Source organism: Aphidius gifuensis, linkage group LG1, assembly GCF_014905175.1.
Source record: "Aphidius gifuensis isolate YNYX2018 linkage group LG1, ASM1490517v1, whole genome shotgun sequence".
Classification (NCBI taxonomy): domain Eukaryota; kingdom Metazoa; phylum Arthropoda; class Insecta; order Hymenoptera; family Braconidae; genus Aphidius; species Aphidius gifuensis.
Window position 1 is genome coordinate 27273280 of NC_057788.1, and position 15014 is coordinate 27288293.

Consider the following 15014-nt stretch of genomic DNA (forward strand, 5'->3'; position numbering starts at 1 on the left):
AAAAATTAAATCACTAATAGCACGCGATAAAATACTGTAAATTATAATAATAAAAAATTAAAAAAAAAAAAAATAAAAGGTGATAAAAAAAAAAACAAGAAAATAAAAAACTTGCTCAGATAGTAATATTTCTGGCTTATGGGCGTTGCTTTGTAAATTCCAGTTTATTATTCATGAAGTTGTATTTATATGCACTTGAGATAGTCCTCAACATGAGAATCATCGAGAGAATGACGTATATTATTATTAGTCGTCGAAATAAAAAATGTAGATGAGAGCAATCGCAAGTGGGGACACATTTATATCTGAGGTATAAATTTTTATTTACAATAAAATAGTCAGAGCAGTATCTATCATCAAGTTGTTCATTCATTTTGTTTTGATATTTGCGTAGAACCCTTGGCGATAATATGTTGGCGCCGGTATTTATTATTGTAAATATTCTTGCTGTCCTTGTAGCTTCAGAGCAGTATGAAGGTTAGTAAATGTATTTAATTTGTACCTTGAAAATATAAATGAATGATTTTGTAATGTAGAAAATATTGAAAAATAATTATATTACTGTTTGATTAATATTATAAATATATTTTTAAATACCAACAGGTGATACTTGTGAAGTAGATTATCGAACAAATGGTGTTTGTAAATTTATAACTGAGTGTCAAGTTATTTATCAACAATTATTGGCTGGAAAAACACTGGACAAGAAGAGTCTATGTGGTTATGATAGATTTCAACCGGTTGTTTGTTGTCCAGAGAGTTCTAGTATTTATGGAACTCGTCCGACAACCACAAGAAGGCCAATAATTTCGACAACTAGATATACAACTGTAAGAATGTATCCAACAACTACAACAACTGCTAAAACATTTTCAACTTATCCAAATCAACTCACACCAGGAACGATTGCAAAAAAAAGTAATTAATTTATTTTTTATTTTATTTATAGACTTGAAAAAAAAAAAAATTAATCAAATTTTTATTTTAGTGTGTGCTGTTTATGCCAAATCTGTTTACGCTTTGATTCATCAACCTATTCTACAAGTTAATCCGAGGCCAATTAACACATCTCTTTGCGCAATAAAATCAAAAAAACTTATTGTCGGTGGAACAAAAGCTGATCCAAAAGAATTTCCTCATATGGCTGCTATTGGTTTTAATTCAAAACAAACTCGAGAAATTTTTTGGCTTTGTGGTGGTACATTGGTCTCTGAAATATTTGTATTAACTGCAGCTCATTGTACCTCTTCTTCAGAATTGTAAGACAGTTGTTTCGATTGATGATTTAATTTTCTAACAATTAAATGGGTATAGTTTTATGAATAATGAATTATTTTATTTTAGTGGTGTGGCTAGCTGGGTAAGAGTTGGTGATTTAAATTTAGTGAGAAATGATGATGATGCTTTAGTTCAAGAAAAACGAGTCGTTGAAAGAATTCGTCATTCTGGTCATAAAAAACCATCACAATATCATGACATTGCTTTGTTGAGATTGGAAAGTCCAGTGAGATTTAATGCCTGGGTTAGACCAGCTTGTTTGCCAACTTCACCAGCTATTTTAAAGCCGAAAAGAGCTATTGCAAGTGGATGGGGTCGTGAAGATTGGAGTAAGTTAATAATAGATAGCTTTTCAATATTCCTATCATAAAAAAAAATGTTTTTCAAATATTAAAACGTATTTATTTGTTGGATATTTACAGCTGATAAAAAAGGTACAGATGATCTTTTAAAAGTTGTGCTTGATCTTGTACCCCATGCACGTTGCAAAGAAATTTTTGGTTCTGATAAAGACACACTTAAACGAGGAATAATTGATGAATGGCAAATTTGTGCAGGAGAAGAAGGCAAAGATACGTGTCAGGTAATAAAAAATAAATAATAAGCAATTGTTTATTTAAAATATTTAATGATTTGATTTATTGAATTATAGGGAGACAGTGGAGGACCTCTTGTTGTATATGATCCTGATTTCGACTGCATGTATGATGTTATTGGGCTAACTAGTTTTGGACTTGTGTGTGGATTAACACCTGGTATCTATACAAGAGTCAACAATTATATTTCATGGCTGGAAGATAAAATTTGGCCCAATTTTTAAATAACTCAAATAACAATAAATTAAATAACCCAAATTAAAATTTACATATATTTTAAATTTAAAAAAAAAAAAATCAATTTTTAAATAACTCAAATAACTTGATAAATTAAATAAATTAAATTAAAATTCACATAAATTTTAAATTTATAAAAAAAAAAAATCATAGTTTTAAATATTTATTGATGTAAATTGTTTTATTTTTAAATTATTAAACTTTTTAAGTTAAAAAATTAAATACGCTTTATAATTTTTTTTATATCCTATCACATAATTTTATTTACATATGTAAGCTAGTATTATCATCATCCTTGATATCATGAAGACGACCACTTGCTATTGACCAACCGGAAGAAGAAAACCAAGTACGATGACTCAATTCTTGCGTATTAGTTTCTTGAATTAGATATAAAAAACGTGTTAAAAAATCAATCAATTTACCTGTTGTTCCACCACGTAATTTTTGAAAGTTTTTTCCTATAAAAAAAAATGATACTGTTATTTTAGCTGACGTAAAACTTGGAAAACTTATTGATTAAATTACCAGAAGGCATGAGAGTTTGACGAATGCGAATTTTTTGATGCGTGATTGATGCAATTATACGTTTAATAATTAAATTTTGCGTGTCTATTGATATTGGTCTAAGTCGTGATATAAAACGTAGTAAATATTCAATTAAATAACGACTGCATGGTTCTAATTTTTGTAGGCATTGTTTTGGCTTTGAACTGCGTGTTACAATTTGACTTAAACTTGCAACATCTAGAACAGGTTGTTTCAGAGTTTCTAGCCATTCATATAATAAACCTGACAAAATATAAATATCAGTCTCGAGTTCTAATCTTTGCCAAGTTGTACTTTTATTATTTAAATCCATCTGTAAATTTATAAAGTCATTTTTCAATTTATTCTTTGTTTATAAAATATTAAAATAGAATTAATAATATAATATAGCAACGTACTTGATAACTTTGAAGATATATTTTTTTTTCATCTGTCAATTTATCATGATCATAGAGTAGAGCTTTTATTGTTTCATCAATATTAATGAAATTAAATTTATCATCTTGCATGACAAATTTAAAATTCAAATGTGATTGTATCTCTTTGTAACAGTTGTTTTCACAAAGTTTTTGATCATGAATACCATCATCAAGTACTTCATCCACGACACAATCTTCTAATGCTAGATAAAAAAGAAGAATACAAGTTTAATATTCATTTAAACTAATTAGTTCATTATAAAAAATGAACGTTATGAAAAAATAGAAATTCTTAATACTTGGAAAACTTGTGGAACACGATGGAGACTCTGGTGATAAACAAATGACATCATTTAATTTTTTCTTTCCATCTAAAGTATCTTTTAAAGAAGTATCGCTTCTACTTGTATCTGGAAATACGAATATTTGTTTGCTTATTCTATCTGTCTGCCAAACTATCTTTTTTTTCAGAAAAAAAATTGAGAATTTTTCAGGAAGTTAGAAAAGGAACGGAATGGAGGTAACGTTTATGAAATCATCCTATTATCCTTATACAAATAACTAATTTTTTCGAGGACAGCCGGACGAAAATTCGAGGATAGCAGGGAGTAATAAAGAATAAAAGGTAAGTTTTATGAAACATCAAATACCTCTTTGCCAATTATAGTTGCCTAATAGAAATGCCGATTTTTTTCAAATTTCGCCGGACGAAATTTTAATTTTATTAGGGAATTATAAAATAAAAGAGGTAAACTTTATAAAACACCGAATACCTCTTTGCCAATTATAGTTGCCTAGTAGAAATGCCGATTTTTTTCAAATTTCGCCGGACGAAATTTTAATTTTATTAGGGAATTATAAAATAAAAGAGGTAAACTTTATAAAACATCAAATACCTCTTTGCCAATTATAGTTGCCTAGTAGAAATGCCATTTTTTTTTAAATTTCGCCGGACGAAATTTTAATTTTATTAGGGAATTATAAAATAAAAGAGGTAAACTTTATAAAACACCAAATACCTCTTTGCCAATTATAGTTGCCTAGTAGAAATGCCATTTTTTTTTAAATTTCGCCGGACGAAATTTTAATTTTATTAGGGAATTATAAAATAAAAGAGGTAAACTTTATAAAACACCAAATACCTCTTTGCCAATTATAGTTGCCTAGTAGAAATGCCATTTTTTTTCAAATTTCGCCGGACGAAACTTTAATTTTATTAGGGAATTATAAAATAAAAGAGGTCAACTTTATAAAACACCGAATACCTCTTCGCCAATTATAGTTGCCTAATAGAAATGCCAATTTTTTTTAAATTTCGCCGGACGAAACTTTAATTTTATTAGGGAATTATAAAATAAAAGAGGTAAACTGTATAAAACACCAAATACCTCTTTGCCAATTATAGTTGCCTAGTAGAAATGCCGATTTTTTTCAAATTTCGCTGGACGAAATTTTAATTTTATTAAGGAATTATAAAATAAAAGAGGTAAACTTTATAAAACACCAAATACCTCTTTGCCAATTATAGTTGCCTAGTAGAAATGCTATTTTTTTTTTAATTTTGCCGTACAAAATTTCGTTTTTATTAGGGAATTATAAAATAAAAGAGGTCAACTTTATAAAACACCGAATACCTCTTTGCCAATTATAGTTGCCTAGTAGAAATGCCATTTTTTTTTAAATTTTGCTGGACAAAATATTGTTTTTAGTAGGGAATTATAAAATAAAAGAGGTAAACTTTATAAAACACCAAATACCTCTTTGCCAATTATAGTTGCCTAGTAGAAATGCCATTTTTTTTTAAATTTCGCCGGACGAAATTTTAATATTATTAGGGAATTATAAAATAAAAGAGGTAAACTTTTTGAAACACCGAATACCTCTTTGCCAATTATAGTTGCCTAGTAGAAATGCCATTTTTTTTTAAATTTCGCCGGACGAAATTTTAATTTTATTAGGGAATTATAAAATAAAAGAGGTAAACTTGATAAAACACCGAATACCTCTTTGCCAATTATAGTTGCCTAGTAGAAATGTCATTTTTTTTTAATTTTGCCGGACAAAATTTTGTTTTTATTAGGGAATTATAAATTAAAAGAGGTAAACTTTATAAAACACGGAATACCTCTTTGCTAATTATAGTTGCCTAATAGAAATGCCATTTTTTTTAAATTTCGCCGGACGAAATTTTAATTTTATTAGGGAATTATAAAATAAAAGAGGTAAACTTTATAAAACACCAAATACCTCTTTGCCAATTATAGTTGCCTAGTAGAAATGCTATTTTTTTTTAAATTTTGCCGGACAAAATTTTGTTTTTATTAGGGAATTATAAAATAAAAGAGGTAAACTTTATAAAACACCGAATACCTCTTTGCCAATTATAGTTGCCTAATAGAAATGCCATTTTTTTTTAAATTTCGCCGGACGAAATTTTAATTTTATTAGGGAATTATAAAATAAAAGAGGTAAACTTTATAAAACACCGAATACCTCTTTGCCAATTATAGTTGCCTAGTAGAAATGCCATTTTTTTTTTAAATTTCGCCTGATGAAACTTTAATGTTATTAGGGAATTATAAAATAAAAGAGGTAAACTTCATATAAAACATCAAATACTTTAGCTCATGAAAAAAAATTAGGCAAATAGAAAAATTGGAGGTCAATTCAAAAACAACTATTTAATACTTCTTTTTTTCTTCTTTCTACTTGATTTACATCGAAAAAAATAAGCAGGAACTTCTCTCTAACTACCAACTCGTTCTAATTTATAAGTATATAAGCAAAACAAAAGCTCAGCAAAAACAATAAATCTTACTTGAAAAATCACAAGACAATTCAGAAAGTGATTCAGTCCACGAAAATGAATGTCTCATTGTTTCATCTCTTTCTAAAAGTATATCCAATGAATTAGATATAAATTTATTTGTAAATGGATATTCGTAGTTTAAATAATTAATTTCAGCTGGTGAATTATCTTCACGACAATCACACAGTTCTAATATTCTTTCACAAATAATAACAACAATTTTTGGTAGATATTTAAATGTACGTTGTTCATATCCATGTTGTGTATTCCATTGTTTTTTAATGTATGATTTTAAACAACATAATCTTTTACCAATACCAATTTTGTTAATTGGAAATATTGTTATTTGAGGAAGAATAAAATATTCAAAATCTTGAATACATTTAATTTGTCCACGTGTTTGTATTGCACCTGGTCTTTTCATTCTGACATATCTTATAACATCACTACTACGACAACGATAGTTGTAAATTAGATAACAGGCTATTAGAACACCTGTACGACCAAGACCTATTAAAATTAAAATAATACACCTTTATTCAATTGGTTTTTCTTACTATTTTAAGGTCAACTGAATCATAAAATTCAATCGATTGACTAACTATAATTTATCAAGGTTATTCTCTATAACTAGATGTGAAAAATACATATTCTTTTTAATCATTTCAAGCTTATTAAATTTAAAAAGAAAAAAACAAAAGCTTTTAACAAATCGAAAAGTGGTTATTTATGTTCAGCTAAAAAACAACTATACTTAATGATATTGTCAACTATGCATGATTCAATTAATTTTATATTGCATGTGTTGCTCAATGAAACTGACATATTTGCTTGTTATATTTTCACCTATGTACTTCTAAATATAATTTCATTGCAAATATTTAATTCAACATCAATATAAGCTTAACAAATATAAATTGTCAATAAAAAGCACTATTATCAAAGTATTTATGTTATTTAATAATTAACTAATCATATAATAATTCAATAATAAATTTAGTAAATAATAACTATAATTTTTTAAATTACTTTTATAATGATATCATGTAATTCAAGACAGTTATATATTCATTAGAATTTCAAATCAATATAATATTCTAAAAAATAGCGTGTCTAAAAATTTTAATTTATTCACTAGATAATTTTTAATGTTTTTTTTTTTTTTAAAATGAATAAAAAATATTCTATTTAATATTTGCATGATATATAAATATTTATTTGTTTTTTTTTTTTCTTTCTATAAATTATTTATAATTATTAAATTACCAGCATGACAGTGTATAGCAACACGACCCTCTTGAATTGAAAATGCAACGACTTTGACCATGTCAAGAATTTTACTTGTTGTTGCATCGCCATAATCTTTCCATGCAAAATTGTAAAAGTAAACTGTAACGATAAAATAAATCAAGTAAATAAAATAAAGTTGAATGAAAAGAAACATTGTAATTTGTTATGGTTTATTATTATTATTGTCATTATTATTATTATTATTTTTTAATGATAATGTCAGTATAGATATATTATCTTTATCTATCACTGCATTGCATGCAATCTGAGCACGATGTTATTATGTTTTATGTGGTGGGGCAAAAACCACATTTGGTTCCTTATTGAACCGAGCGCAAATTTTAAACGAGAACGGAAGTTGACCTTTTAAATTACCTCGCATATAAATACACTTAATTAGTTGAACGAAAAATTTCATTATTAAGGTTAATATATTTATAACTTGATTTGAATTAATTGATGTAAATTTATGTATTTGTTTTTAAAAATATATATTTAAAACTTACTTTTATTTTTCATAAATTCAGATGGATCATAGGTAAAACCACTTTGATCGAGTGGACCACCGCAACTTCCATGTTCACCTGGTGTTTGTAAATTAATTATTGTTTTTATACTTAATTCTTTAAATTGTTCAATAATATTTTTTTGTATTATTCGGGCTGTGCTAGGCCGTGCCATCGCCAATATATCGTCTGTCACCCTGTTTTAAAAAATTCAATAAATACATGGAATTTTATATTTTAGTTTTTTTAAAAATAATATTATTACCAGTGAGAAAATATTCCTTCAATTGCCATATGAACAGGTAGCCAAGCTTTTGAATTTTCATATTTACAATTTGATCCACCACAAAAAAATGCACACTGTATACTGATTGGTGTCAACTTGCGTAAATTTTCTGATAATTTATTATAATTTGGTGAAATAACAGATTGATCTAAACTATTTTGAAGACCAGCTGGTACCAATGCACTTATATCCATTTGTTTGATACTTGACACTCAATAAAATAAAAAACTTTTTACACTTAGTTTAAAAATTTTAAAACTGTATGTAGTTATATAATTCACATAAATCTCCATTTACAGAAGCTCTAGTTTTAAAATAATAATTTTAAATATACAATTTATTTATTTATTAATTTACCGCGTGGTTTAAAATATAATATTCTGCGGGGATTGTTGGTGTACTTGCCACGAAGGGTTGCAACAGAATGATCGATGAATAGAAAAAAAATACAGGCAGCTATGTTTGCAGTAAAGTAAAACTTATTCTACACCCCTCATGTTAGTCATTTATCGAAACCCAACAAAAAGCTTTTAAATTAATTATTTTAAAATTTATTTTTAGTTATTAGATTGTCTCTTTAAGTATATAATTTAATTTTATCAATTATTATTTTACAAAAAAAAAAAAAAATCATAGTGTATAATGATTAAATATAAATAATAATTTTTTCAGTTATTTGTCATAAAAATAAGTCAACGTTTGATACAATATAAAACAATAAATTGTAAAAATTAATTTATATATAATTATATGATATTTAAAAAACAAATTTCTTTATCAGCGAAAATTATTTTATCAATCGATGAAATGTTGATAACATTGCAGATCTGTTTTTGTGCTAGTATCATGCGCTGTCTGACGAAAACACAAAGTTCTACTGTCAGTTTAACACATTAATAAAATATATTTAAATTTTTTTTTCGTAGCTACAAGTTGATGGAAATAAATTAAGGTAGGATTTCATATTGATAAATTATTTAAGGATAAAATAAAATTAAAAATTTATATCAGCAAAGCTTTGGCACTATTTATTATCTAACGCGCATTTTTTTTTTTTTTTTATTTAATTTTTTTTCTTTTTTATTTTTCATAGCTGATATGGTTGCTCCTTGTTATTCAATACTCATTCTACAGAAACATTCAAACACAATAATTCAAATGTATAATTAAATTGTTGAAAAAAATTCTTTTTTTTAAACTTCACGAGCCAATTTTGGGCGCATTGCGCATATATGATCACAGTCTAAAACCAAAATGCATCAATAATCAATAAATGATTTATGTTGTTTCTTTCCTCTTTTTTTTTGTTTTTTTTTTTCGTTTCTCTGCTTGATAATTTTATATGAATTTAAATTTTTATTCCTTTCTATATTAACAAATATTTAAAAAACTAAATGACAATGTTAATAATGTAAAAGAAATAATGTTTCAACAAGTTTTTAATTTTCTTGAATTTTTTTTTCTTATCAAGCATTTATACAATCAAATGCAAGGTAAAGGATGCAACATATCGCAAAAAAAAAAAAAAAATGTCGATCTTAAAATGTGTGTGTGTGTTTTATTTTTTTCATTAATTCCTAATGCCTCATTATTTTTTTGTTTTTTCATATTTTTTTTTGAGGTATTTTTACCTTCAAAAACTATGTACAGAAGAGTCTTTCTATATGGTATATCGAGTCCTTAATTCATTATACATTACATAGACTTAGAGTATGTGGGTAGTACGATTTGTGGAAACTGAGGCTCGAGCTGGCACTGAATCTCACATTATTTATATATATACTTAATATTTATATGTATATTTATTTTATTTTATTATTAATATTTTGTTTTTTTTTCTAACTTGTTTTTTCCTATTTTTCTTTTCTGTAACATATACAAATATAAAGGTCTCTGTATTAATGAGTCACGGGAAACGCAGCTTAATTATAAAAAATGTATTTTCTTGACAAACAAATAATTTTATATTATAACTTGAATAAAATTCAACGAAAAAAAAAATCAAATAAATAAATGAATAGAGTATAATGAAGTGTGATTTCAGTACCATTATTAATAATTATTTTCTTTTTTTATTAATTTTAAATGTTTAATTGCTGATTTTTCAGTTTCATTTTTACGTTGCATTTTTTATTTTTCAGCTATCAATGTTTATATTTGAATTTAATATATGAAAAAACGGTAAAGAACGATAAACAATGATAATACCCATTCGGTAGTGATGTGAAAATATACAATGCAATTTTTTTTATGTTTAAAAAAAAAAACGATAAGATTTACAATTACAAAATGTGTTTTTCTTTTTTGTTTTTTTTTTTCTGTTGACAAATGATGACTGGTGCTGTTATGTTACACAGCGATATATTTTTTATTATTATTATTAATAATAATATGAAAATGTTATGGACAATTTATTATTGATATATTTTTTTTTAATCTTAACATTGTTTTATTTTTTTATTTAATTATTTTTTTATGGTCAAGTTATTTATTTTTTCGCCAAATAATTGCGAAATATTTTTTAATTTTATATTTTTTAAAGATGAATATAAGATGATAAAGGGTTGGGATGAGATTTCATTTTGAATTTTGGGATTGTGACATCTAATTGTTATATCCCGATAAACGTATACGCATTATTATGTATATCAATACATATTTTAAAATTTTTTTTATTTAGTTTTATTCATTGCCATCCGCTCGAGCTTATGTCTTAATTAAAACTCTCGTATTTATATATATTAAAATTTATCACACTCACATTTCATTATTTATTTTATTTTCATTATATTATTCTTTCACATTTTCTCTTATGTAATGTTAAATTTATTTTCGTTTATTTATTTATTTTTTCCTTAAATTTTCACTCACACAATTTGTTTTATTTTTATTTTACTGTATTTTATTTTCTTTTATGGTTTGCCAAAAGTTAAATGATTACCACTTTTATTGTTTTTGTTTTTTATAATAATTTATTATTCATTTTGTTTTTTTTTTTAATATATCAGCCTCACGTGTACGTGCACTCATTATATTAATCACTGTATAGTCTCGCTCACTGTCACCGTCAATTTTAATCATTTACAAATCTACTTCAATTAGTTCAGTACGAATGAATACGAAACTACTTATTGAATAAAACGCTAAGCTATACAGGCTACAAAAAAAAATGTTCATTTATTTACTTAATTTTATTATTTTATGTCGTTTTTTATTTTTTTTTTTCGTTATTATTGATGGTCAAATTTTGATTGATGGGTATGTCAGGCCTCCCTTTGTTAATAAATTATCGCTATGCAATTATTTAATCAACAAATATTAATTTCTACATTCTCTGATTATTTTTAAAAAAATCACAGAGACATGGAGATATATATTTTTGGACCTTTAAACATGATAAAAGGAAATATATATATATATCAATGATTTATTTATTTTTTCTTTTTAATGAAAAATTTACATTCTAAAATTATGCAGTAAGTCTAAAAAGACAAATTTATCAAATTTATTTTCAATATTTCATAGAGTTATCGAAAAAAATAATTTAAAAAAAAAACCGATATGCCCTATGACTGTTAAATTTTTATATTAAATTATATAAATTAAAACTGGCATTTATTGAATTTATTTTTTGCTATAGTATTTATAATCTTGTATTTTAAAATGTATATATATATTTTTTTTTTTAATTTTATTATCTACAAGTTTGATGTGAAAATTAGGCCATCTGGATATGACACAATATTTTTTTAAATAATGATAAAGCTTTCATTATATTAATATATAATAAAATTATTAATCCAGAATATTCCTATATTTAAAAACATCATCGTTGATCACTGGTTGTTCAAACATTAATTTAAATAATCTACACGTATATTTATAATTTATATATATATATAATCAATAGATAGTTTATCTATACTACAATTTTTAATAATAAATATACACAATAACTAAAGAATTTACAAATCTAAATAATAATAATAATAAAACAAAATAAAATTATTAAAAATCGTTGTCAGTTTTACATTATATAATTTATAAATGAAAAATAATAATAATAAATTTAAATAAAAATCAATAAATTGCTTGAATAACGATATGGATCAATGGATCATAAGATTATTAAAATCTCAGATTCATTCTTATTATTCTCTCAAGTTAATATAATTTTTATTTTTTAAAAATTTTTTTCCCTTTTTCTAGTCATCAAATTGAGTACAATCGCTAGTTCATTCACTTAATAAAGTCTTTATAACCGCTTTTTATTTATTTTTTTAAAAAATTTTTTTTCGATATATTGCGATTTAGATATGGTAAGTGACTTTAATTAATTAATTTATAATAATTATTATTTTTAATCATTCTTAAAATGAAATTTTATGAATTAGCTATATTGCTGTTGTATAATATTTACTTTGGGCTGATGGAAATATTATAACATTCTTCATTTAATTTTTGTAAATTTAATTTATATTATTTATTTATTTTTGGCATTATTTTAATCAGTGCCAAATAAATAATGGAGGGGATAATATTTATCTATGATACTACGCTTCAATTTGATCATCTGATGTCATAATATCTGGTGCCATTGATAAATCTTCTGCCATATCTTCATCTTGACCAGAATCATGATCATGACTTTCTGGATATTCTCTGTCATCAATAGTATCATCATCATCGTGATCATGTTCCGTTGGTGCTTCCATTAATTCACGTTTTATTAATCTTGATAATTTACCACCCTCTGGACACTGACCCTCTTGTTTTATATGCATTCCTGGTTCATCCAGTGGTGATCTTCTAAAAATCAAATTATTTTATATTTATAAATTGTAAAATTTAAATTTAAATATTTCAAATCTTTAATTTATTTTTTTATGATTATTTAATTGTTAAAAATTTATCAATCTTACAGCATATCATGGTGTGGCATTACGTGTTCCTTGTCTGGACTCGTTGCCGTCGACGTGCACATTGAATTATTTAAAAATCCCATGTTCGACTCACCTAACGCAGCCTGGAAATACTCAAAAAGCATATTCGATTAATTTATTTATTTTATAAAAATTAAATACACACAGATAAATAAATTATTATTAATAAAGTTTAATTTAAAATGATAATTTTTATAGTCAACAAATAATATTAAAAGTTTTATCTATTCATCGTTTATTACAGTAAAGTTTCAACTGCAATAAATTTATTATTTATATAAAATAAAATTCAATGTTATAATATACAATTAAAATAACAATAGTAGTTTGTTTTAAATTAAAGAAATTTAATATTCAGATGAGAGTTAATATTTACCTGGAGGTTTGCACTCAATGCGTCTCCATACATTGTCGGGCTGTGCGTCAGTGTTGGACTCTTTGATGGCACACCCCTAAGTATTGACAAAAAAAATATATTGATTTAGTTATTTGATAATATTATCTGCATTTTCATGCTGTAATGATTTATTGAATATATATTATGATAATAACATTAATATAAAATTATTTTAAATATTTTAAAGAGGTAAAAGAAGAATTATTAATTAAATATATATACATATAGTAAAAAGAGAAGGAAAGGAAAATAGTATCGAAAAATGATATGTAAATTACAAATATTATATATTATTATATAAAAACTACTTAATACACACATAGATATAAAATATTTTAAATATATATATATAAAAAAAAGAAGCAAAAGACAAAATAGTTGAAAAAAAATTTTTATAAAAAAGAGATATAAAAATTAGATATAAAATAGAATTAATAGTAAAAAATTTCAAACTACAATTACTATTATTTAGTGGAATAAAAAATTTATAAAATGTGATATAATAGTTTTTTTTAAATATGTAATTCTCACCATTGATGTTTTATAATCAACTTCACCATTTGAACCGTGGATTTTTTTTCATGATTGATTGTTAATTATTAGAAATATAATTGAAGTAAAATAAATTAAACGTCACCATTTTGAATGTAAAAAAAAAATAATACTTTTTTTGTATTTTTGATTTTATAATTTAATTATCAATAATTTTTTTTTTAATTATTCAAAATGATTAAGTTTCTATTGAATACTCGAGATATTAAAAACTCACCTTTTTCCATTTTTAAATATTTTATTTAACAAATAATTTAAACGAAATGAATTTTTTTTTTTTAAATTATAAATTTGACGATTTTATTTTAAACATTATTAATTTTTAATTTTTCAATAAATTTAAATTTAGTGAGTCTAATAATTTATTGAATACTTGTCATATGTATGTCCATGCAGTTGAAAAAAAAAATTATTTTTATCTTCGAGTATTTTTCAAGAAACTTTTTAACGTTTTTTTTTTAAAAAAAAGTTATTAAAATGACATCAAGAATTTAAAAAGAGGCAAGCAGATAAAATATATATAAAAGAGTATTAAAAATTGAATTGATATAAATATATAAATTGAAAAAAAAAATTAAAAAAAAAAAGTCATTTGAAGTGTAGAAAAAATTCTTTTTGTGCATATAATTGTAGTCTTATTGATACCTAGCTGATGATTGATGATGAAGAGCGAAGATTCCTCAACCAATATTCACCCACGATCATTGTACTTGTATAAAATCACACACACACACTCACATATATTGCATTAATTCTAAAATCTAATTCATGCAATAATTAGCACGACGCGTCCTTACTCATTCATCAACATTCTTCAGCATTTACTCGCAGGATTATTATTCATTTATCAAATTAAATAATATATATTTATAACTCAAGGTTAATTTATTAAATTACTGGAGAGATTCATACATCCTTGCAAAATGTTTGGACATCGTCGATAAAGCACTAAAACACAAAAAGCTTTACATAAGCTAAGCATTTAAAGGAACGAGGGTGGGACGAGTAAATTAATCGAAATTAAAAAAAGTATTACCATTAGGATTCATCATGCATACATTATTAATTTTTTTATTTTTATTTTTTTGAATCCTCATGACAAAATCATCGGAAAAATGTCATGCGGGATATATTTTTGGCAGCATTGAGCTC

At 24.5% G+C, this 15014-nt stretch overlaps 3 protein-coding genes across 29 annotated transcripts in view; 1 reads left to right on the forward strand and 2 right to left on the reverse strand.

Moving 5' to 3' along the window:
• The first annotated feature begins 82 nt into the window (after positions 1-82).
• Positions 83-2335, forward strand: LOC122858909 (serine protease snake-like). 2 transcript variants are annotated; one of them, XM_044162141.1, is made up of 7 exons: positions 83-310; positions 395-477; positions 604-918; positions 989-1259; positions 1345-1607; positions 1701-1861; positions 1931-2126. In XM_044162141.1, exons 2-7 carry the CDS (start codon positions 411-413, stop codon positions 2096-2098), a joined length of 1245 nt encoding a protein of 414 aa, XP_044018076.1. In that variant the 5' UTR covers positions 83-310; positions 395-410; the 3' UTR covers positions 2099-2126. The 2 variants fall into 2 exon arrangements, with proteins under 2 accessions (XP_044018076.1, XP_044018084.1); XM_044162149.1 differs by lacking the exon at positions 83-310 and having other exon boundaries at positions 317-477; positions 1931-2335.
• On the reverse strand, positions 2278-8546 carry LOC122858894 (protein tyrosine phosphatase domain-containing protein 1-like). 2 transcript variants are annotated; one of them, XM_044162121.1, is made up of 8 exons: positions 7950-8546; positions 7685-7881; positions 7155-7277; positions 5898-6398; positions 3379-3489; positions 3059-3282; positions 2640-2973; positions 2278-2572 (listed from the first exon to the last, which is right to left on the reverse strand). In XM_044162121.1, the coding sequence occupies exons 1-8, from the start codon at positions 8162-8164 to the stop codon at positions 2376-2378; spliced, it is 1902 nt and encodes a 633-aa protein (XP_044018056.1). In that variant the 5' UTR covers positions 8165-8546; the 3' UTR covers positions 2278-2375. The 2 variants fall into 2 exon arrangements, with proteins under 2 accessions (XP_044018056.1, XP_044018064.1); XM_044162129.1 differs by lacking the exon at positions 3379-3489 and having other exon boundaries at positions 2341-2572.
• A 262-nt stretch (positions 8547-8808) lies between these two features.
• The window catches only part of LOC122858943 (forkhead box protein P2-like), a 141396-nt gene continuing 135190 nt past the window's right edge, over positions 8809-15014 (reverse strand). For 18 of the 25 annotated variants that reach the window (XM_044162322.1, XM_044162330.1, XM_044162299.1 and 15 more), the window contains 3 exons: positions 13290-13365; positions 12893-13005; positions 8809-12779 (listed from right to left, as the gene is read on the reverse strand). In XM_044162322.1, coding sequence (XP_044018257.1) covers positions 12524-12779; positions 12893-13005; positions 13290-13365 — 445 coding nt within the window. In that variant the 3' untranslated portion in view covers positions 8809-12523. The remainder of the gene's footprint in view (positions 12780-12892; positions 13006-13289; positions 13366-15014) is intronic. The other 7 variants (XM_044162308.1, XM_044162204.1, XM_044162248.1 and 4 more) reach the window with 3 other exon arrangements.